The sequence below is a fragment of the Chiroxiphia lanceolata genome, chromosome 3, assembly GCF_009829145.1.
Source record: "Chiroxiphia lanceolata isolate bChiLan1 chromosome 3, bChiLan1.pri, whole genome shotgun sequence".
NCBI classification, from domain to species: domain Eukaryota; kingdom Metazoa; phylum Chordata; class Aves; order Passeriformes; family Pipridae; genus Chiroxiphia; species Chiroxiphia lanceolata.
In genome coordinates, this window is record NC_045639.1 from 76,684,815 (window position 1) to 76,710,195 (window position 25,381).

General features: G+C 36.6%; 1 protein-coding gene across 3 annotated transcripts; it reads right to left on the reverse strand.

Moving 5' to 3' along the window:
- Positions 1–516: 516 nt before the first annotated feature.
- FHL5 (four and a half LIM domains 5) lies at positions 517–24,831 on the reverse strand. Of its 3 annotated transcripts, none has more exons than XM_032681563.1 (6): positions 21,703–24,831; positions 9,851–10,032; positions 7,464–7,638; positions 4,917–5,086; positions 2,629–2,815; positions 517–1,410 (listed from the first exon to the last, which is right to left on the reverse strand). In XM_032681563.1, the coding sequence occupies exons 2-6, from the start codon at positions 10,007–10,009 to the stop codon at positions 1,259–1,261; spliced, it is 843 nt and encodes a 280-aa protein (XP_032537454.1). In that variant the 5' UTR covers positions 10,010–10,032; positions 21,703–24,831; the 3' UTR covers positions 517–1,258. The 3 variants fall into 3 exon arrangements, with proteins under 3 accessions (XP_032537454.1, XP_032537453.1, XP_032537455.1); XM_032681562.1 differs by lacking the exon at positions 21,703–24,831 and adding an exon at positions 21,428–21,695; XM_032681564.1 differs by lacking the exons at positions 7,464–7,638; positions 9,851–10,032; positions 21,703–24,831 and adding an exon at positions 5,951–6,156.
- Positions 24,832–25,381: the final 550 nt, after the last annotated feature.

Below are 25,381 nucleotides of genomic sequence, written 5' to 3' on the forward strand. Positions count from 1 at the left end.
TCTAGATGACCTTCAATAATAGACAATTGAACGCTGAAGCTTAGCAAGCAGATAGAACCTTCTCGAAGCCAGCTACCTAGAAACCAGGACCTTGTACTGCAAGCAAGAACTGCCTATCTTGCAATGACAACATTACTAATTCTTGATATACTATTGGCAACTACATGTGGCACACGGTAACATGAATTGAGTATTGGTTCTGGAGAGCTTATAGCTTGTTGTCCACAAGCAACCATTTACAAGAAAAAAGATGGAATGTGAATCAAAGACCTAGCAGAATTGAAATGGTAAGGCCATTAACAGGGCTTTGATTGCTGTCAAAGAAGCTTTGAAGGGACAAGGTTAAAGGGATAAATGTGAGTGTGCTCTTGTGTCTGCTAATTAAAATATATACTTTATGTATGTATTTGAAGGTCTAGTGAAGACAATGGAGAAAGAGTCCTAAGGTATATTAGCTATGGGAAAATGTACATTAGCACTATTCAATCTTGGGCAATCCTCACCTCTTTCAGTAGCTCAAAATACGAGTTTATTTATGTTCTAGAGCAACTATGTCTGAAAAATTAAGCACAGTTACCCAATTTTGGGAAAGGACCTGTGTTGTCGTGTTTTGGATGCCTGAAGACTATGTTTTTGAGGAGCAATCACAATCCCAGTAAGAGGAGGAAAGTGACCTTTTTTCCCCTTTATCTAGCCCTGGAAGGAGCATCTCTGACTCAGTGGCCCTCTGTGGGGAAGCACCTCCTCCTCACAGTTTCTGCCTGCTTTGTCAGCATCTTCTTGGCCTAAAGTGTGGACGAATATAATATTTATGAGTTGTTCTCATCGATTTTATGATCCAATAGAAAAATGTACATGCCTAGTTCTCCACGCCCAGGTCTGCATCCATAAAACAATGTTAATGCCTCATCAATATTCATATACCATACAGACTTTTCACAATCCTCCTTGGTTTCATGGGAGATGAAAGGTAAATTTTTAAGCTTCTAACAGCAGAGTGCAGTGTGTTACAAGGAAAACATACTCTAGTTAGATTTAAAATATATGTGAATCTTTTCTGCATAATTTTCTTAACCAATATGGGGCTGTTTAAATTTTTTTATAAGCAGTTATGGATATGATAGAATTAAACTGCTGAGGGAAAGTTACTTGAATGACTAAATAACTGTTACAACTTTTATGTGGTTTTCTTACAGTAGAGTAATGAACTGTGTTGTTACAGAGTGAGAATAATGCAGCTGTACAGCTTTCCACAGAACTACGAAGCAGAGGCACATTCATGGCAAAGGATGTCATCCTGCCGAGTGAGGAATTCCCTGCTCACCAGTGAGACAGAGCATTTTGCACAGTTAAAGCATTCCCCATGCCACTGACGCTCTTCAAACGAGATATATTTGGCACTTCCGAGAGCTGAAATAGATTATGAAAAAGATGTGAATCCAGTGTTTCTGAACATGGTTCAGAAATGTAACATATTGCTTTCTGATGTGTGATCAGGTTGTCATGCATACAGTGAACAAACAAATGAACAAAAATCCATAGTCTGAAATATTCTTTGTTGACTGAATTGAAAAAAACCCCATAACTTTAAAATTAAATACAGTGAGAAGTATTGTAAGTAAAGGCACAAGTCACTCGCTTTCTTGCATATTCCATTATGAGCTCTGAACACAATGGTTTTATCAGAATGTTCACTCCGATTTGCTGATCTTCCCAACAAACTCTCATGAAAATTATTTGCAATATGCTTATACATATAGTTTCTATACAACATTTAATGAAATTTAATAATTTCCACCTAAGTTTCTTCAAGATAGAGTCTTTTGGAAATTACCAGATCATGGAATTCTTAACACAAGCATCTGAAATAAAATCTCGAGGTTTGTGGGGATTTGAATGTTTTTGATTTGTTAGTTGTTGTTGTTTTGTGTTTGTTTGGATTTTTTTTGTAAAATCATGGACATTTGATTGGGTAATCATAATTTTCTCTGTCCACTGACATATGCAGCATACACCTGTAAGATTCAGGCAGTATTTTTTTCAACAGTTTAGTCCACACATAATAGGATTACAATGCAGAACACCAGCAAATGCTCTCAGAAAACTTCAGCTGTCATAGACTAGTGACATATATGTCTAATTATAAATCATCTAAGTGCAAAAGGATGCATGTGATAGAGTTTTGTTGCATTTGGCAAGCTTTCTAATTTGACAGGTGTGCCTTACCAGCAGGCAATTAATCTGTGTTCAGCTTGATCACATTTGCATTTAAAAACAAAACTGAAGAAATTACAAACATGAGGGACTTGTGCGTACTGTCCTGGGAAGAGCAAAAAAAAAGCCTTTTCTTATATTTTTAAGGAGGAATTTTAGTGCAGAATCAAATCAAATGACGGAGGAACTCCTTTTGGCACATAAAACGACTCCTCGGCAGTTAGGGAACATGTGTAATCAGCATGTCCTAGCAAGATATATTACATGTGATATAGAGTGTGTCTCTCTAGTAGTGAACTCCTTCAGTCTTTCATTGTGATGAGACCATTTTTTAATGGTGTTTTCTAAAGTAAAGCTTTTGGAAGAGACTGATGATTCATCACTGTCTAGTCCCCTTTAAAAGATGAGACTCACCTGTAACAGGTTTCTTGCAAGCAGCACACTTCTTAGCATACAATCTGCTGAAACAGTCTACACAGTATGGGTACTCATCTTTGGAAATAAACCTTTGTCCATACAGCTGGGTTTTACACCCAGCACAAACAAAACATTCTTTATGCCAAGGCTGGTCATGGCAGGTCACGCCTCCAGAAGTTATTACCTATGTATTGACAAAGAAGGATAGAACAATGAAACAAAAATGTGAATCAGGAAGGATTGTCCAATCCTTCATAAGTAATTCCACTTGTTTTCTCTCTTCCCATATGCACAAGAGGTGAGACTGTGGTCACATCAACTGTTTTTCATCTGTATTTTCAATTTGACTAACTGCAGTTGAGCTCAATGTGCTAGTGGTTTGTTTTTCAATTTTCTATCACAATATAGCCTCCAAATTTGCAATAATCAGGTTATCTTCTAATGAAATTTTTCTATTTTACTGTAGATAAAGGTTTAAAATCAGGGATACTCTCAGAAGAGAAATTCTCAGTGATGGTCAGTGGGTGAGAGAACTGATGCTGAGATAATGGTTAATCTCCAACTGGAACTGGTATTTTTCTGTCTCACAATTGAAACAGTATTTTAAATAGGAAGAAAGACAGTAAAGAAATCTAAGCAAAACAGAGATTTACACTGTCAGAAGAAGAAAAAATGGTGTTTAGCAGTGTCATCAACTTTTTATTCCCAGCCACTCACTCACAGCTCTTCATTGGTTATTTCTGAAGAGGGAAAGTTCCTTTTTTTTTATGGTTCCCATATGTGTGGTAAAGAGCTGATTTCACAGAAGTTGTGAGAGACTGTACAGAAAAATTTCTATAAAGATGAGTTGTAAGGTAGTGTTTCTCCTGTCAAATCACATGCATGAGAGTGAATGAATGAATGAATGTATGAATGAATGAATGAATGAATGAATGAATACAGTTGGAACAGGAGGAGAAAAAGTTGGAGAAACTTAAGTAGAAATAGCGTTATCATCAAATTTTCCTGGGGAATACAGTTTCAGGGAAATAAAGAATAATACTGCATCATGTCAAGCAATAAAAAGACTTAAACAGTTCCTGATCCCTTTAACATTCCAGTTTTGGGCTATTCCAAAGTCACATTTGCTTTTCCATTAAAACCTAAAAATCACTGGCACAAAATTCAAGGTTTCAATTTGGCAATTTAATCACTTTGGGCTCAATTCTCATTTATGGGAACTGATGCAAGTTTAAGAAGTACAATTGCTTCAGCTTTTATACAGGGGGACACTTTGCATTCCTAGAATTTTTAAGAAGCAAATCCTGATTATTTCACATTGGTGCTGCTAACCTCAATGCCTCTAATAAACATCAAGCATAATTACTATAATTGCCATGTGATCATTTAATACAAATTAAAGGCTAGATGTAGAGACATGAAAATATACAAAACTACTTTCTAAAGTTTGACTACTGAAGAAAAAAACAAGTTTACAGGTAAACATTAAATAACTACATAAATTATAAGTTATTTGATGAAGTGAAAAAAAAATTTGTTTTGCTTCCAGAGTGATAGAGGTACTAAAGAATAAGTTAAATTCTGCCATAAAAACCAGCTTAAAACAGTTCCCTAGAAAACAGTATCACGTTAGAATAGTATGATGAATAGTATGATACTCTGAGTTTTTTTCATCAAGTAGAGACAATTTTAAAATGTGAGAAATCAAGAGAGGGAAGAACTGATTTATCTGTATTTGGGGGAAAAAAGAAAAACATTTGAAATCAAGCTTTCTGGTAGCCACAGGGAAAGTATCATGTATTAAAGCAGTGGGACTCTTGACTAGTGTTATCACAATTGAATGTTACTTGAGCTGATAATTGCCTGATACATTTCAAGGAAAAAAACGACAAGACTGTGGATGCCTTGCTCAGCTTAGGTGACTTGTACATGTGAATATATGTATAAAAATGACAGAAAGAGAGGCAAGTTTGCCAAGGCAAAATCAGACATTATCAGGAAAGAGGGCTTTTACATAACTTTCTATTTAACCTTTGCTAAAAATCACAATCAGTAACAAAAGAAGCACAAAGCATTTGTTTCGGTCAATAAGTGTATTTCAGAGATAATCAGTCTTAGATTAATATTAACTAAAGTGGACAGCCGACACTGTTGCAGTTGGCTTTCAGTGCCCAATGTCAAAAGGAAGACTCTGCTCTTATTCTTAGTTCACCAGATGTTTTATATGACCCAACCCTTTCCACCATGTCTCATTAGGGCAGTTTTTACATTACATGTTTAATTACCTTTTTGCAAGAGTAACAATGGTGAGCAAATTGCTTCTCAAAGCAGGGTACACAGTAATTCTCATTGTCTTTGGTGATTAATGGTTTTGTTCCCAATGGTTGCTGACAATACCGGCAAACGAAACAGGATTCATGCCAGGAACTCCCCTTAAATTCCATTTTACGGGAACCTGAAAAAACCCAAAGTGAACAATCCCCCCCCCGATACAGCCTTGTAGTATAAGTTTTAAATGTTGAGAATACTCTTGTTTTCAACCTTTGATCTTAGTAGCAGGTTACCCAAGAAAGCACTTATCTTAAATTTAATAGAGCTTCTAAGAATGTACTTGAAATTTCAAGAACATATTCAGATCCATACAATCACCTGGCAAAAGATGTGCTAAAATGCCTAAGGTGTGATTTTGAGTCTGTTCTTATATGAATCTTTTGGAGTTTTTTCTTTGTGATTATGCTTCAGTTACTCAGATTTTCTCTCAAGCCAGCCAACTCAGTGATAATGTTCAGATTCACAGCTCTTTTATAAATTAGAGATTAATTTCTTGGATGCTTACTACATCTATTATTGTCTTGTCTTTTGTCTTCCTTAACTAAGGCTCCTTCAATTATAAATGCATTACTTATCTCTTAATCAGCTTAAACTGGCAAGTTTTTAAAAGTAAATATTTTTTCTGTGATGCAGTGCATTACACTACCTCTTCTTATAGCTCATAATTTTATCCTAGATCAACAGGTTTTTTATCATGTTTAACTAGATGCTTTTGATACAGCTCAAGGACAGAAAGTAGTTCAGTTAAATATCTGTCAGAGGCGTTTCAGAGATTTTATCTCTGTGTACAGGTGTCCTGTACACCTTGAGGTAGAAGCATAAGTCTAAGATATGCACAGACAACTGAGAACGAATTTTCCAGTGAATCTCCATCATAACTTCCTTCCCCGGAGGTAGCATCAGATTGCTAAGACAGGTGCAAGGTAATTTACCATCTTTTCCACATGAAGAAGAGAATTGCCAGTATAACGGATTAATCCCACATTACCTGTTTCCTGGACTGTGGGGCTAGTGGAGAAACTACTGGTTGTATTCAAACAGAAAAGGTTTGCAGCTTCATTCCAGTGATTCCAGTGATCAGAAGGCTAACTTTACTGTCTTTGCCTACCAGGTCTTTTCAACTCAGAGCTAGCAAGCTGATGAGAAGGAAGTTAATGATACAGAGACGGGCTGGTGTTCCCATGCCCCTTCAGTTCTCTGCTTGCACTGTTACCTTCAGGCACTTGCTGCAAGGATTTATACTCCTAGACTCTGGGGCAATACCTGAGACATGAATATACACCAGAAGACAATTATGCAAACCTGAGTAAATTCTGGTACTATTTTCATCACATAGTGTGCCTATTTGACAACATTTTTGTAAACTATATACCATTTATACAATATATAGTCTTTAAACTGAACACAACTATATTGCTATGACATTTATTTCCTCTAATACAGCTTTTACCTGTCATGAAGAGGAAATAAACTGTAAAATTACAAATCAGTGTTACAGGTTGAACATGACATCAATAACCTAGTATATATACTAAGACAATAATTTTGCACAGCCTGGACCTTATTGTTTGGTATTAGATCTACTGAAAGAGAAAACTCCTGTGTCACTGCCAAATTTACTGATATCCTTCACCAAAAATTCCCAAACTAGTAGTCATGAGGCCACAGCAGATAATTTGCAGCTGGTATTTAGAGTTATATGCAAGATCTGTAAAATGTTTTGACCATTGAGGGTAGTTGTCTGTTCCAAAAGTTGAGTACTTGCTTGCCTAAGCAAGCAGCTTCATTTTTCCACATTCAGTGCTATGGCTTCTCCTAGATGCCTCTGAAGAGGTCTCTTTTGGGCAATCTCTCTGCTGTATGAGCTTTACTGGTGTGGTAGCAATGAAAGGCCTAGAGGATGTCTGAACAAACATGATCACAAGCTGAGAGGCAGTTTAGTGGAAAGTGTAGAATTTTCAAGTTTCCTGATGGCAGGAAGTAAATTTACTGAAGACACAAATGTATTTTTTTTAGCAAAAATACTGATAATGATTTGAAGGCAGATCGTCATGTTTTGACAGTTTAAACAAAAATATTTCTGAATGAAAGGAATGGTATAAAGAACATAAGCTCAAGGTCTGGTTAATGTGATAGACAAACATGCAGATGTCCTGTCTCATCAGTCACTCCTGTTCACAATAGCTCAGTTTATCTACCTAATCTCACAGAGGGATATGCTTCCTAAGAACTACAACAGAATCAAGGACATAACATGAACTCATTTTACCCAGTCTTGAACTCTTAATATTTTTTATAAGGATTCATAAGACCTGTCAGTGCTAGATCAGAGGTATCTGCCTGCCCTCTCCTCACTACCATGAGAGTACTACACAGAAAGGAGGAGTAGTCATCTCAAAGCTGTACTGAAAATCAAGGACCCTGTAGCTTGCTTTTCCAAGAAAGTGCTTGAAATTAAAAATGCAGCTCCATTTTTCACGGAAGGGTCCCTGTTGTCTTACCAGGCATAATAGTCTTCTGGCAGTGGAAACACTTAGACGAATACTCATCAGAGTAGCATTCTGTACACAGCAAGACCTCGTCCTTGGCAGCAAACGGTTTCTCCACCAGCGAGCGACTGCACTTGGCACACTTGAAGCACCTCTCATGCCAGTGGCGGCCTTTGTAGGCCAGATCCTTGGAGAAAGTAAGTTCATGTTAATGAAAACATTTCTTCACAGTGTTTTTATCCTTCAGCTCCTCACAGAATTAAAATAAAAAATGGAGAGCACTGCAGTGGTGACTTGACAAGATGCATCCAGCCAGGGGTGTGCTCAGGAATGATGTAAGTACTCAATGTCACGCTGTTTTGTAGATCTCTTACAGAGGCCATTAGGAGCTGCTCTAGCAGATACAATGGTCCTTCCTTCCTTATGTAACATCAGAGAGACATTTTTATGGAAAGAATCATTTTATATTTTACAGTTGGCCTTCAAGGAGAAACAAGTGATAAACATTTTTAATACGCACAGACCACCTGACAAGAAGTCCATTCTCTATAGAATTTGAAATGAACCTCATGTATTTTCAGTGTTACTTCTTTTTTCTTCCAGCTGACACTGCATAACACTATAAAGAAAGATCACATTATTGCAGAAAACAAATAATTAAAATCTCATTGAGAACAAAGTGATTATTAGGAAGATTTAAAAAAAATCACTGCTTTTGTTTACACCTGATATAAATCCTCCTGAAAACTGAGCAGAAAAATGTTTGTTTAAGGCTCAGCAGGCTTAGGAAATGAAAGAGCTAACAGTGTATGTATGAGACCTTGACTAAGAATTCAAAAAAAGACCGAACAGCATATATAATTTTTCCAAGGTTAAAAAAACAAGGCAAAAACAAACCTCAGCCCTCCTCCCCCAAACATAAACCAGCCTCTTCCAGATCTCCTTTATAAGTAAGAAGCACAAAAGGGCACAAATCTAATCTCATTGTTTTCCTTTGTCAAATCCCCACCTTTTAAAGTTCTAAAAATGAAAGAAATACCATGCTTCATTTCAGGAGGTGCTGAGCACTTAACACTTTAATTTGTTTTAGTTAGCACTCTGAACCTTGCTGGAAGAAGGCTGTCAGCCCAGACCAACTTGAGGCAAAGACTGGGTAGGAAGGAGGGGAAGAAAGCCAAGCTCTAACACCTTGGCAGAGGTGGGACATTAACTGTAGATTTCTGTGGGCCATTTTTCTAGATTACTCTAACCTGTTGCACTCCTTTCTTGTCACCCCTGCTTTTTTCTCACATTTTTTTTCCTTCCACTCAGTCCAAATACACAACTTTTTGCATACGATCTTTGATAATAGTAATCCTGTCATTAATTTTCAATTTTAAAAGTGAAATTATTGAGCTGAAAGCATATGTTTTCCAGGTGAACCTGACTGGTGCTATGTGTTCAGTTTGCTTTTGGAAAAATGCTGATGAGAGTTTGAGCAGTGTCTTAATCCAAGCCAGCATTTTCCTTGCATGATTCCTGTACTCAGACAATGTGCTTTGAAGAGCTTTGGCTGGGGAAACCTTCCAAGAGACTTATTTTAGTAACTTTCACCGTTTATTTCAAAAGAATGGAGGCAAAGAGAGCATGGAGAGAAGGTGAACACTGCACACTGAAACTGGCAAGGCAAAGGCTTTTTGCTAAACTTAAAATGTAAAGTCAAGTGTATGTGCTTTAAATTGAAATGTGGGGTACTGGAAACCCTGTCAAAGACCACAGAGGAATTTGTATTATTAATTAATATTGTAGAGAAAAGGAAAGTTGAAAGGAAAGCCAAGGTCAGAAACATTGCCACTAACATGTCATCTGTGAGATGAGCAAAGTAATCATGGAATTAAGCAAAAATTAAAAAATACTTAGTTTCCAAAAACACATGGAATGATATGTAAATTATAAACATATTGTCTTTTCAGCTTGGCACCTGCATGTCAAAACCTACAGTAAAAGTAATTTATTCAATATAAAAAATATTTTTTCAATGGTCATTTCTCAGAAATTCCAAAGTTTCATTCAACCTGATACACTGAATTACATCAGCACCCTATCATCCCTCCGGTACTGTGCAGCTTCTGCAGCCAGTGTGTGACTGGAGGTGAAGTCTAGTTGTGGTCCACACACACAGTCTTGCCATATGCTTGAGATATATGTATGGCAGATTTCCTAATCTTTGGTCCCAGAGCTTTCCTATTCTGGGAAAATAGCACTGCTCCTGTCTGCTGTGTGTGGATGTACAACCGCCGTGCTTAGGTCTCCTCAGCAATACAGGGATATGCAGAGTCTTGGATATAGAGTCTGCCATTAAAGAAACTGGATTTGTGTGTAATTTAACAAAGAAGAAGAATTGAAAGCTAGATGTTTACCTTGGAATTACACTCAATAGGTTGCTTGCACTCTTCACAGGGGTTGGCATACAGGCTGTCATAACATGCAACACAATAAGCGTTTTCATCTCTCAGTGCATATTTCCTTCCACGAAGAGACTGCAGGCAGTAATGACAGTCTGTGTGACTGCTGGTCATTCTGTTGGGGCTCTCCACGTGATCTGGAAAGATGGACAAATCATGTAATTCAGTGGATGGCCATTTGCTTGGTCAAATAATAAGTAATCTGCATTACCTGTGAAAGTTAGACAGGCATTTTTTTGTCATTTGCAGAACCCTAGATTTCTTAATGCTGGGTCATTCTATAATAAAATGGTAGCCTTTAACAATGTATTGTATTGTATTACCAACATGATGGGGAGCAAGAGGACTGCTTCAGCTTATTCTAATCGTGCTAACACAATTTCAGGTCAGACACCTGTAAATGAAGCCATCTTCACATTCTCTGTGTACAGCTACTGGTATTATGAGCATTATAAATTGGATTTTAAGACATGGTTTATCCAGAAATCAGGTAATGGAGACAGAAGCAATGATCCAAAAATGAAACCAGCTGCGGAGTATTAAAAAGGCCAAAGAGAAGGGGCAAGTGCTTTACGGTGTTTTTCTGACTTTCTCTTGATATTCCTGTCTTCTGTTCATTCCTTCCTTTTCAAAATATCCCCACATCTACCTAACTGAACAGAAGGAAGACAAGGGACTCCAGGATATATGACTGTTTTTCGCATTATCCCAACTGCGCTGCTAATATTTGGTGGCAATGTAAGGTCACACAAATACCCGTGGACAGCAAAAGAGTAAAATATAAAGAGAAATAAACTAAATCATAAGTCAAACAAAATCGTAACTCAGAGAAAATTTCCCTTGTTGTTATTGGAAAAGATTGTTTTTTCTTACATATTTCTTTATTGCTGGGTTCCATGTTGGCAGTACCAAAATAATGTGAGTTAGTTTATATTTCTGTGCCAAACAAGTGCAGGAAATACCACAAATCTATTGAGAGCCAGTTGTACAAATTTCCCATCCTTCAGTTTTTCAGGCTAAAGAGGCTTGGATAAGTATCCAAACCTCAGCTGCTTATAGATCTGCAATGCTGAATGTTTTAAGGATTGTGGAGATGAAGACTTATTTCAGTCTTCTTGTTGCTGATTGGATCATCAGCACTTTGCTAAAATTGGGTCTTGATTCCTGGAAATGAAGGAAGAAGAAACCAGAAAGTTCACAGTGAAGCAAACCCAAAAACATCTGCTGGACTCGTTGGATTGCACTCTTTGTTAAAATCACTGGGTGTAGCTGGTTGCAGGCAGCACCAGCAACAATGAATTTTAGAGGAGTTGAAAACAACTGGGGAAGGTCTCCTGAAGTATTTACATATCAGTGACTTTGGGCAGCAGAAATTTTTTCACTTTAAAAACAGGGCTAATTTGTTTATTTTAACCAGATGCAAAGCCTAAGAGTAAGGAAGAGAAGCATGTGGAGGACAAGATTTGAGGGAATGCTTAGCTATGACAGAGCTTACCTCTAGTCCACTTAGAGTTATGCCCTCATACTTTTTACGCACTCACTGCCTGGCTTATTCCCACAGTTGAGTTTTAAAAAGGCATTTTATGGGTTTCTGTTTCATGAGATCTAAACTGAAATGGTTGTTCGAACAGTGAGAAAAGAACAACTACTGCAGGTCTCCACTAGCACCAATGCATAAGGTCAGGCATCGACTGATCCATTCCGGGAGATGTAGTGGTAAAATGGTGGAAAGGGGCAGGGAGGGAGGCTATTATACTTGTTTCAGACCAAAAGTAATACTTGATTGTTTGGTACAAGCTATGGAAAACTTGTTGCTCCTGTAAATTGAAAATTTTTAACATTGAATTGATTTACTGTATTTCTTATTGCCCTTAATGTTTTTGCCAACCAAGATAGGGTATAGTAAGGAAATAATCTGTAACTCAGATTAGTGGGAAACATGCTTGTTTAAAAATGTTTCAGATGTGTTTTATGTGATATCCTTGGAATGATAGTATAATAGTGTTTGAATCTGAACTTCCATTTCCTGAAGATCAAACAGTAATTTGAGTGTGAAACAAATGAACCTATTTATATGAGAAGATTATGTCCATTGGCTTGTACATTTACACAACATGACATATAAAACCCAGACAGAGCTCAGTGCATCTAGTGCACAATTACAGTCATCATCAAAATCAAGGTTAAGATTTTTTTTATATCAGGGAAGGAGTATAAATTGGTGTCTAAGGAGACAATCAAGGCATGTTTGGGGTTAACTGTGTTCCATATTCAAGGTCATATGACAAGCTTGAAACTAGGTTTCAGGGGAATTTTCATTCCTTTTTCTGTGGAAATTAGTTACCAACTGCCTCAGAGGATACCCTGCGTACACCTTCCTGATCTCCTCCTGAAACAGTACTCCACCTTCCTAACAGAGTTTCAAATCAGCCTAAAAGTTGCAAAAGAAAAATCCTAACAGGGCAGAGATAAAGAATTTATGTCACTTATGGTGCCTTTTGTTGCACAAAGCTTACCAACAAATAACTTCACTTACCTGCAGAAACATCTCTGTTTTTTCATTCTAATGAAAGTCAATCACGTTTTAAAGTTGCCAAAGAGTCTGCATACAAAATAGTTTTCTTTAAAAAGTGATTCTCTTGATTATTACTTCCACCCCCCCACACCCCCCCACCCCTCCAGGAACTCAATCTGTTCCAGTAAGCCCAGGTTGTATGCACAAACAAGACCCACTACTGTAATACCTCAGGAACTTCTGAATTTGTAATATAATTACCCTCCTAAAACCCTACATGGATATGGGAGCAAGGTGTTATTACTTCTGTTATACAGATGACAGTGGTTGCTTGAGAATTTTAAAGAAGTACCCCCAAGACCAGAGGCAAAGCCTGAGGATGTCCTTGGGTAAAATGTCCTCTAATAAAATGTTTGAGTTGCCCAAGGCTTCGCTTCAGAAAAAGTCTACAAAGTTTGATCATGATGATGTAAGATCATGCTTGGGAATGAAGCAGTGATGGTGTGAAAAAGAAGGAAGATTTTTGCAAATCTTTTAGCAAAGGTCTAGGTAGCCTTTGAGAAGTGCTTTTACCGTTAGATAATGCAATAAAAAAAGCGAATCTCATTTCTCCCAGCACCACTTAGCCTTGCTCCAATAAACAAGTAATGGTACGAGCACCACGTAGTTGAGTAGAATGTTTTTCTTGTGCTTTGATCCTAATCTCTAGAGAAATATGTTTACTTTAAGTTTGCTGGAAGCTAGACTCTGTGTTTTGAAGGTCAGTTAAGAAATCTCTGGAGATCTGATGCTATTCACTCTCATGGAATGAAACGCTGACTCCAGCATTCCAGCTGCTAACTCGTGTCCTAGGCACAAGTAAAGATTGCCGTGTCTTCATTCCTTGGGAAAAGATGATTTTGTTATTTAAATTGGAACAAAGCTAAATACTGTTGATTTTTATGTACCTAGTAGGCATGGATACATGATATCATTTGTAGTGTTAGAATATTCCAAGGAGGCGCAGAGGGATGTTGTCAAGGACATGAGGATATTGTAACTGGGGTCCCAAGGGTCAAATTCAGAGAATGCAGCAGTCTCATGGTATGAATGATAAAACAGATGAAAATAAAACAACAGAGCTGGCTAGTCAGCCTGCTGTTATAGCAGATTAATATAGACTCTAGCTACAGCAAATAGAACAGGGACTTTCTGTAGAGTCAAATTATTTGCTATAAAATGCAGAGCACTAGAAGACTTCCAGTGAAGAAAGCCATAAGCAAATGGCTGTGAAGTTGTGAATCCTGATAAATGTAGAGTCATCAAGAAAAGAATGCTTGTTTTCTCACTGGAGCTAAAAAGCACAGCCACAATATTAATATATCTCAATAATTTATCTTGATGTTTTCTAGAAATATATGTTGATCTCCCTTTTGTTATATAAGTATAAAAAGCCCAGAAACACTAATACTACTTAGATGGGATTTAATATATACATCTGCTTGCAGATATATACGTATAGATAAAATATTACATCTTTCACTTCATGACAATTCCAATGGATTATTTCCCAAACTAAATATACCTGCCATTGAACTTCACCATCTTTTTCTTTAAGAACATATAATAACTGGAATAAGGCTCCTTATTAAAGAGGCATAAAGAAAGAAAAATGATGGCAAAATAAATCTTTGGAACAAGACTGAAGGATATGAAAACCAATTTGATCTAGTATGAGGAGGACACTCCCACGAGCCACTCGAGGTACTTGTTCATTTTCAGGTAAGTACAGGTTTTTTTCTTCTAACATGATTTTGATTATTTGCATGAACTTACTAACTTCATTTTTGCACCTTTTTTTTTTTTTGTGAGAACTGCTGAACAATTCATCACATACATTTACAGACATTAAGGATGCTATAATTTGTGTGTTTCTAAAATTGGCTAGAGAAGCAATAGGAACTAGGGGCATATATTACAAATCAAGCAATTATCTACAGGAAAGCAGAGACACAGGTGCTAACTTTGAACAAGCTGTTTTATCTCTGTGGCACACCATAGGTTCTGGAAGCTTCTGAGTGAGTGCAGAGCTCTCACTGATGACATTCTCCTTGAAGCAGCCAAGATGGATGCCAACCAGGATGCTGCTGTAACAATCTGACTATATTGCTTCAAGTTTCACAAGTGAGACCATTTTGGTTGGTTGTCTAGGGAAAGCAGGTCATTTAGAGGTTGATCTGGTAATTTGTATTGAATTGTACTCTGTTTACAGACCCCATGACTACAAGCAAAAAGGACAAGAGTTGTGGCTTAGCTAGGGGATCAAGCATCTCAGGAATTCCATAATTTTCTCCTTAATTGGTATTGCCTTCTGATTTGTTTACACCATGCAAACGCAAATGTTGGTGTAGTCATCTAAATAATTTCTTTTACTTTTTTCTGATATAATTCTTACCCACATTCTTTGCAGGTTTTCACATAGTGTGGTAAAGCCAGTTTTCTCCTGTGCTCATTATGGAACTCATTCCTTTCTGACTGCTGTCAGATTTATGGAATAAAGTGAAGTGATGAAATACTTCAACTGTGCATTGGTGTACCTTGTAATGTAAAATCCTGTCAGTATTCTCAGTCATACTTCCCATATTAAACCATAAAACAGGCTTGAGGATTGCATCTGATACAAAAGGGCCATGTCATAAAGTCTATCCAAACTAACTGATGAGTTAGATACTTAGAAGATATTTAGACAGTTTAACATTGATTAGCTTCAACTGCCTGAGTTCCAAAAGCAAAGCAACCATAAGCCCAAGATGTGGATGAGAAGTCATTAGTGAATTCTGGCTACAATATTATAAGAGACAATTTAAAATAATGTTGTTAGTGGTGTATCCAGGGCTGACACTGGGACCAATACTGTTCAACATCTTCATTAATGACTTGGAGATGGGACAGTCATGCCACAGGGTCAGGCCACAGCAAATTGGCAGATGACACCAAACTGAGAGGAGTGGCTGATATGGGTGTACTGTCTTCCAGAGGGACCCTGTCAGGCCAGAGAAGTGGGGTGAGAGGAGTCTAACCTCGCAAGGGGAGATGCAAGGTGATTCTGAGATGGACCACAGAAATGTGTATCACTGCTGAATGATAAAAGAGGGAGGGTAAAAAAAACCCCTCGGTATTCCCTTATGGGTGTTTGAGCAGGATTCAGGTCATTCCCATAACAACAAAACAGATTTTGTGGATGCCTTATTGTGAGTCCCTATCAAAGCTAGATGTGCACATAGTCTAAACACATGAGAAATGCTATTGCTGTCAGCTGAAATAATTACATGCTTGAAGCTGAATGCATGCTTTAGAGCTTTGCTGCCTATATCCTTGGAGAACAGGTTTTAAAAGGTATACTTAGAGATGAGTCCCCAAAAGCTGTGTCCTTTTAGATGGAAAGGAGTTACCAGCTTGTTTGTGGTATCTGGTTCACCACAGGAAAGATTTTATTATTATTATTGTTGCAGGGTCATGCATGTCAAAACTCCTTTTCCTCACTAATCATTTTAAATTTTAAGCTGGTATTAATTGTTACAGACCAGTTTACAGAAGAGATGCAAAGGTCTGGATGCCTTCAATAATCTTGGCTCTGTCAGAAAGAAATGTAGGCAGTACTCTGCTCTTCTGTCCTATACAGAGAGCTTGGGATATGGACATCTACACTAAACATAGTCCTCACTAGGACTCAGCAGGGAAACTAGATCTAAAAATTATTTTGTGATGACAAAAAGTGTATGAAGGAAAATATCTATCACTGTACATATATATAAATATATATGTATAATTTTTTTTCAGTTCAGCAGTCAAAGCCATCCTAGGGAAGGTGCAAGAAACTCTACAAGAGATGGCTAGGCAACAACCTGCTCATGAGGAAAGTTTCCTAATCCCTTTTAGAGGATTAAATTCATGCTCTGAAACTTGAAACATTTGTAAGCTTACAAAACTGATATAAATAAAAAGTTATTGCACCTAGGTATTTTTGGAGAAAAACAGAGTTTTGCACTAAGCTTAATCTAAAATACTCTATTATTCTTACATTTTTGCTGAATTTAAATAGAATATATTTATGAACCCCCCCCCACACACACACAGTTCATGCAAAGTGACAGTTTGTTTCAGAAATGTAGGACTCAGAAAAGTGAAACTTGGTTTAACAATATTAATCTAAAATGGATTTTAAATTCTCAACAGTAAAATTTCTAGTAAAATTTTAAATTTCATTTTTTATATAAATCTAAAAATTTTATTTGAAGAAGCAATTTTGAAGCTAATTGTGTTTAATTCTAGGAACAGATGTTGATTTCATTTTGAGAGAAGAAATTTGGTAACAAAAGGACATTTGTGCTGGGTTACTCTTTCTTAATTAAAATGGTGGAAATGCAGAGAATAACATATTGTACTTATGTGGAAATATTAATGCATTTCCCTTCTATCAATGTACAAGTACTAAAAGAGAAAAAGAAACATTAAAACATGTGACAATAATAAATACAACTGACTATGCAGCACAACTTTTTCTAGCTGGGTTATTTAAAACCCTGTGACCTAGTTAGAACTGCTTGAAGAAATAAAATGAGCAAAAAGAAAAAGATCATCATCAGCAGCAATGTTAGCAACAAGTTAAAATTGGAAAGAATTTTCATTACCCTTTTTAAAAAAAAAAAGACCTGCTTCCTCCCAGCCCAAACATAAATCCCCCAAGTGATAATAAAGCATCTGCTGCAGTGGCACAGGCTTTTCCTTTTCTCTCACAACTGTGGTATACCAACCTGACCTGGTTTTTTGAGAAAAGAAATAAACCTAGTCACAGCATTCTTTTAATAAAAATACGACGCCTTATCAAAATGAAGCAAAGGTAAAGTTTTCTGATCTCAGTCCTGTTAAAAGATTGTGGTAAGTGAGGTGGTATTACAGCTTAGGAAATGCAAAGGTTACTGTTAATAGTATTGGTATGTAAGATCCCTACTTCAGTTATTGTTGTATTTTGATTTGTAGGCCAAATGAATGGCCAATTTTGCTGCTTACAGTGCTCTATCAGGCTTGGCTGCTACCTTCTTATCAAGCTTCTCACTGAAAACAGATGCTATGGTTCTGCAGACAAGCCCTGGGCTGCTTATTACACCAACAGAAATCATAGTTTTTGAAGCCACTGTTGTACACGATTTTGCTTCTGGCACTATGATTTTCAGAGTGGATTTATTTCTATGATTATAAATACACACAAACTAAAAGTTGGTTCCAATATAGGATTGCCCTTTTCTGACTGAAGGAAAATTAAGACTAAAGTTTGTCTGAACACCTAAGACAATCAACATTTGATTCAGACAAACAAAAAATCATCACTAAAATCTTAGAATGCTGGAGGGAATTTGATAAGAATGAAGAAATTCCTTTCTAACACTTAGGAACATTTTAAGAACAAGTTATTTAACTTGAGGATATTGTGGAACAACAAGACCATTGAAACCAGTAAAGTCTATTCAAGTGATGATGTGAAGAATGTAGCAACCACGTCGAATGGAATTGACTGGTTTCAGTACAGGATGATGCTCAGAGACCATAACTCTGACCTGCTGTGAGGAAAAATGTTGGTCTGAGGAAGAGAAGAGTGGAATACAGCAGTAGAAATTGTATTAAGGAACAAATACAACCCAAGACCTTTTTGTTAATTTCTGTAAAAACTGGTAAATGTGTTCAGTGAAAAGTCTAAGCAAGTGATTAAACAAATTAAGAATTCTGCTACTGTATTTTAAAAAATCCAACTAACCCAAACAGTTTTGAACTTTTAATTTGAAATGTTTCTCAATGTTCCTCTGTTTTCAAGCGCCAAACTAAACAAAGATTGACAATCAGAAGATCAGCATAAAACAGTATTTTCTCTATACTTTTTTTAAATGCAAACCAGACCCACAGAATTATAGTTATACCACAGTTTTGCATGTTTTAATACAAAAATGAATCATGATGTGGCTGAATTTGAAACTTGAAGAGCTCACTTGAGAAAGACTGAGCTCCTGATAAGTACATTTACAGCCTAATACTGTTCTGGGCTTCTGATAAATAGAATAATAACCTAATCCACTGAAGTATTTTACAGGCTTCCTTTCAAAGGTTTCAGAATGTTTTTCTAACAACAATAAAGCAATCTTAAAAGACATTTGTGAAATACTTGTCTACAGAAAAGGTTAATAAATTGACTTCCTCAAGATCAGAGAGCAAACCTGTAGAGTGGGAACAAAAGAAGCCAGTCAGTGCACCTCTGCCACCAGATGGGTCTGCTCATCAGGCTGTACCCATGGCTCTGGCCCAGGGTGGTTAAAAGCACTGTACAAAGATGGTCAACTTCTGGTGCCAGAGGTAGAAAGAACTTCCAAAATTAGCTGAGACAATAAAATGTTCCGGTTGTGAACTTTGCAAGTGTCCTTAACGACTCTGAGGTTGTGATTAATATTCTTACACAAAATGTTCTGTTAACAACTACACTGCGCTCTGGCACTTGCTCATTCTTGTTATCCATTCTGCTGCCGATATACAAAGACATTTTACAGGAAGATGATTATTTTTCTGAGCAATAAAACCTCTAGGTGTGAGGCCAGCAAGTTAGGGCAGTGTGTTCAGATCCATTATCCACAGTACCTTGAGATGTGCAAGAACTTACCAGTCCTTATATATGGATCTAGAACAAATTCAAACTCAGAGGCAACTATGGCTGAGAAGAAAAGTAACATACTAGTATGGATGAAGTAGAATCAAAGAAAACTCTTAGTCAAAGAAGGAGAAACAAGAAGGGACAATAGCTGACGTATGCTGCACAGCATCAGAGAATGTGGATATTCACAAAAACTAACCTAAACCTTCCTGAGGCTAATGGGCAAGGCATGTTTTATAGTTAAAGGATTTCTCTCCGGGGTGATTTCTAGCAGAAATTAAGTTTAGCCATCATTATGAAGGTAACTGAGGCAACTTAGTTAGCCTTTGCAACAGTCTTGTCCTTCACTGTATCTCTGCTACAGAATTTTATGCCATGGGGTTTTATTAACTCGGTTTTTTTGAGTAATGTTTACATATTTCCACAAAACTCTCCTTATTTCATCCCACTGAAATTTTACAGGAAAAAACAAGTATGAAAAAAAATGTTCTCATAAGAGCTGTGTGCCTTGTTCCCAGAAGAATGAACTCAGCTGCAGGAGCCCAAGTGGAGCATCAGCAGCATTTTGTCACACCAACTTTCAAAATTAGGGCTTTAGAGATTTTAATAGAACAGTTTAACTGGAAATAATTAATTTTATGAGTGCCTTAGAGTTAGACAATAAGATATCATTTTACCCTAAACTGGCAGGGAAGTGTGCAGTAAAACTCAGCTTGGTTTTCCTCCCCGGGTGATCTAAAAGCCTTTACGGCATCTAGATCTTGAGTTGACAGGAGGGCTGTTCGTTCAAACAGGTTCAGAATTTCACCCTCTTATTTTGGGCTTGACATTTGGAAGCATGTCGGTTAAGACTTTTACATTTCTTTCTATCTGTCCATGGTGAGGTAATACTAAAAGTTTTAAACTATTCTTTTGAGAAATAAAACTCAGGTATAGAAAATAAAGGAAGAAAGCTGGGATTGTTGGTATAGAGCCCACAGAACGTCTTAGCAAGTCAAACAAAAATACATGTTTTGTAAATTATGATTACCTGCAAATAACCTCGATACACCATAGGTCTCAGCTGATCAGAAGCTATTTCAAGCAGCTCTTGATTTCATTATCCCCTAATCCTACAAGTTGGTTAGTAAGTCATCAAAAGTTTCTACCAATTTCTACCTTTGAATCAAAGTGACTTTCCTAATAGTGCAATGAAACTACATGGGAAGACCATCAGCAACCTGTTATAATGTTAATATATTAAATCCACCACAGCCTGTTGAGTTGCTCTAGAAATGCCAATTTGTTACATGAAAAGAAGAAAAATATGAACACAAATAAAACAAAGGCATCTGAAACTTGCTTTCTAAATGTAAGAGATTTTGTGCCCAGTTCCAGATATACAATCATTCTGTTTTTGAAAACAGAGATGGTTAAAGAAATATATTTTGAACCATTTTTATTATTGAAGTGAAAATTATATTTGTTAGTTTTTTCTAAGTTTAATTTTAAATCTCGCTATCAAAAAGACTGCCATTATGAAATCATGTAGCAGTACAGTTAATATACACAGACTGTAATTTAAGGACTATTGCCACTGTTACCCATAATTTTTTAATTCTCTAATAGAGAGACATATTTCTAGCACCATTGCAGTAAACAGTGGTATATCCTTTCAATATTACTCTTTCCCTTCAAATTCCAAACATAATTTTGATCATAAAAATATGATAGCTGAAAGCTAAAGTATCTAATGGGGGGAGGATTGGGAGATGATTCTTCTTGTTTCCAGCAATATTTTGACTTGTAAAAAAAATCAGTTTGGAAACTGGTTTTACTTCCAAAGAAAAAAAAACAACACAAAAAACAAGAACAATCCACATTCAGTTTTAATATTAGTTATGCTAGAAATAAGTGATTTAACTTGATAGATGTTATCTAGAAATTTTTATTGCAAAAGCAAATAGCTATGAAAGCTTGAAAGGAGATAAAAATGGGGTTTAAAATGTCACAGGAAACAGCATATGCATTTTTTTGTTGACTTGTTCTTTGGAGTAAACAAAATTCATCCTCATCCCATTACAAAGGAAACCTCAAATAATCTTTCTGTAAATTAGTGAGTGAGCCAATTAATACAATGTAAAGAATTGCATCCAAAGGAAAGGCATGGTATTTCTTTTGGTACACAAAATAAAAAAAATACTGTTATATGTGTAGGATTCTACATCTAATTTAATTAGCAGTTTTGTGTGTGAGAAAAAAGTTCCTGCTTACTTGCTTAAAATATTAAATTAGGTACCTTGTATACTACTATGTTTAAAGATTATCAGATAAAGTAATAACAGAAAAGAGTCTCAATACTCACATTTTGTTTTAAGCTGCTTCTCTTGGTAACTTGTGCAGCAAAATAAAGGAAGAAATAATTACACGCCTTCACAGAAACAAGCATTCATCAAGTCCAAAAGAAACAGAACACTTTGCCAGAGCTATTTGAGGGTCCCATCAGAATTTGGCTGGATGGGGGAAGGCTGAGGGTCAGTTTGTTTCCCTTAGACCTCATGACATGCAAATAGCTGGCTGCTTTGCCACTGAATCAAATCATTCTTTGACATACTGTGTTTACAAATTGCAAACACATACCATGTAGGAGGTTCTTAAAGGAGCATATTTCTGAGAGTTGTCAAAAGGAAAAATGCATTTCTCTCAAAATACCTAAGGAATCAAAACCCCCAGCCCCCAAACTATTCAGTGAAAAGAAAAAAAGAAGGAACATTATTCATCCCCAGATACATTTTGCTTCATGCATAAAGAATCCAAAAAGTCTCATGTGGGTTTGTAAATCAAAAAAGTCCCAATTACTAAAGTCTGATTGCTGTGTACAGGAAATGGGGGGCAGGTAGAAGCCTCCTCCAGTTTCAGAGAAGACATTCAGGGACACAGCAGAACTTCTCCGAGACTACTAAAGCAGTTTCTGGGCCGGATCAATTTGCTGAGGTGCTCATACAGCGATACCACCAGAGTGGCAGCAATGGCCTCCTCTAGGCTCTCTCTCAGTTCTGGCCTTTGAATCGCAGTCACCTCCTTTACTTTGTGCTCGGACACAGCAGGGGCCAGTTAACTTTCACAGACAGGCTCCACACAGAGGTCCTTACACTTGGCATAACACTCCATGCAGACCTTTAATCAAACACAGCTGAAAGTAAGGATACATGTGCCCATTTAAAAATGCCAGCTGAAGTTAAGCAGAGCAAAAAAAGGATGGCTGCTTGTGGCATGAACCACGACTGACCTCCAGGCAGATTTTTCCACAACCAAGAGCCAATAGATCTGAATCACTTAGTCTATAACGTCAAGTGGGTGGGAGCTGCTTTATATCACAGATAGACAAAAGGAAATGTTTAAAGATGTATTACGTTATCTGAGTACTTCAGTAAAATTGCCAAATCTGGACATGTTCTGGAGGTTATCTGTGTCTAGGAAGTGTCTTGAAGTTAAGACTGATCCTCTGAATATTTTTGCCAAGAATTGATGATCTCTGCTTGTGTATGACTGCCTTGTTAAACCTCTGCAGACACTTATTTTATCATTACTTAAACTAGATTGAACTCTTTTCTCCTATTTTTATATGTGTTATAAGCTTTATTTATACCAAGCATCTTTTATTTCAAGCCTGTGATTTTTGCAGATTGATGAGAGGACAAGTTAGGTGTGAATTTGAGTCCAGAATGAGAATCATGAATAGTTTTCTCTTGCCTTTGCTTCCAGAAAGAGAAAACTGAAAGTACAATTCTTAACCAAGTACCTTTTCTAATTCATAAAGCAGATCAAGACAAAAGTATTATCCCAGACAGATCTCTTGAAAGAGCTAATGACACTTGTAACACAATATATTCTTTCCATAAAGGATGAGAAGTTCAGACACCTCCTCCAGCACATCACTTTCCTCATGCTTCAAAGACTACCCTCAAATTTGGCTAACAGTAGACAGAGACAATAACTGCATTAATAGAAGACAGGCTCAGAGAATCATTTAAAACAGAATCAGAGTTTTTGCCAGTGGTGCAAATTAAGCACAACTGAGGAAGCCAACAAAAGTCTGCTGTTTCTTCAGAGTATCAGTTAGATGTTTCCCGCAGCTCTCGCATCTCTTCCAGAACTTCCTGAAATAGAAAGCAGCTTATTTTGTCTGTTTCCTGACACGACCCATCTTGACCCACCTTCCTCTTCATGTTAAGGATCTGGGAAATTCATCGAACAAATGGCGGTTCTCTTTAAACTACTGATGTTACTCTTCCCAATTTAGAATATTAACTATTTAAAAAGAAAAATGCAAATAGATGGCATTCCTTAACAACTCCTAAAGAAAATAATAAAAAAATAATGAACTTGTTTTCCTGAGAAAATATCTTTGGCATTTACCAAATATGTTCTGTTATTTGGGCTGGTAGAGAATGGACTCTGGTCTCAAAGTACCTATAAAGTACAATTGTTTTCCAAAAAGTTTGAGTGCTTTTTGAGCCTCCAAATCCATGCTACACAAAGGAAAAATCATTACATGCCTCATTCTTATGTTCCTCCCCAAGCGTCCACTTTGGGCTTCTGCTGGAGATACAATACTGGGTTACACTGACTTTCAATATGACCCCCTACAATTACTCTAGTGTCATCTGCAGGAGTACTAGACTTCCTATTAAATGAGAAAACCCATATCTACCCAGTTTTGTAGAAATTTCCATTTTCTTGGCCTACTGTTACTTAATAGAAAAAAAAAGTTCAAGGAGCAACCACTTCTTGAATAACCTTATGACCCTACACAGAGAACAGAACTACTCCAGTTTTATCTGAACAAGCTGCAAGATGGGTTTGTGCAGACAATAAAACGCAGTGACATTATTTAGAAACTTGTGCCAAGTTTTTTTTAGGAAGCTGTGAAACAGGGGAATTGGAGACAAGGCTGAAAGTTCTAACAGAGCAACAATTTGCTTATTTCCAGCAGACCTGCAAGTAATCAACTATAAAAGCCACATTTTGCCACTTAAAAAGAAGGGAAGGCGAGGTTGTTGCTGAGAAAGGTGTTTACCTGTGGCTAATGCATCCATTCCAATCTGCTGAAAGCAGCAGTATACAAGGCTGTAAGATGAATGTTTGTAAGAAGTTGTGTATAAATACACACATGCATCTTATATACATTGGTTTATGAGTCTAAAAATATAATGGAGATGTTTAAATACCATAGGTGAAGGGCATGAGAGGCTGACACTAAATACTTGAAACCAAAGAAATGTTAATTTGTATACTTTGTAGTATACAAAGTGTCTTTCATTTCCCAGATGTTCCAAAGAGCAGTTTTGTTTTGCGAATTGCACCTCTGATTAGTAAGACAATATTACTCTTCCTCCTGCATACATTTCTCCTACAGAGAAAAAACCCCCATGAATTAGCAAAATATTCAGGACTTTGTGAACATTCCTTTTCTTTCTCTTTCAAAATACTTCTATATCATAAACTAAAGACTGAATTTCCAAAGAGACAACAAAAATACCTGTGAAAGTTTTCCAACCTTGAATTCTGTTAGTAGCCAGAAGAAATTCTCTAAATTTTAGTGCTTCCCTTGTATCTACTTCAAAGAATCTATTTTTTTTAATTCTTATAACTTTGGCTACAATATAGCAAGTCAAACTTATGATAAAGTAAATTCTGTAGTAAGTTCATTATTATTCCACCATAAAAATAGCAAACAAAACCAGAGAGACACTCAGAATGGGGTGTTAAATCAATTGGTGCGTATTACCAATTGCTGCCTGAAAGCCACAAGTTGTAAGATGATCAACCATTGCTGAAGTCAACTGAATGCTCTTTAAATACTTCATCATTTAATGTTATTAAAATAATTTCATATTTGGATACAGAATTTCATATGGCATATTATTTAAAAAATAGTTCAATGTAATATAAAATCGTTTACATTCATTATAGGAACTTAATAATTATTCTGGCTAAATAACAAGAAATCAAACCTATTCCCTGTATGCAAACTATTTCTTAAACGAAGTTAAACAACCTGAATATTTTTCATCTTATACTCCTCCTTGTCTTTTACTGTCAGCTAAGATAACCTCCAGCCAAAGAAAGAGGAAAAACTACCTTTACTTCTGCCTTACAACTGGCAACCTGTTTTGCCTTGCAGTTGGTAAAAGATCAACATTGACACGAACATAGTTAAACATTAACACCTTTTAAATATGTATAAAATTCTGTTGTTTACCTCACCAAAATAACCTTAACCTTGGTTACTCTGTTACCGAGCTTTCACTCTTGG

What these genes read in the sequence shown, in the direction of transcription:
- FHL5 (XM_032681563.1), bottom strand. Translation starts at nt 10,009, where the DNA reads ATGACCAGCAGTCACACAGACTGTCATTACTGCCTGCAGTCTCTTCGT. An exon ending in CTATTGAGTGTAATTCCAAG is followed by an intron (nt 7,639 to 9,850) that starts GTAAACATCTAG and finishes ACTTTCTCCAAG; the next exon opens with GATCTGGCCTACAAAGGCCG. An exon ending in TTGCAAGAAACCTGTTACAG is followed by an intron (nt 1,411 to 2,628) that starts GTGAGTCTCATC and finishes AATCTATTTCAG; the next exon opens with CTCTCGGAAGTGCCAAATAT.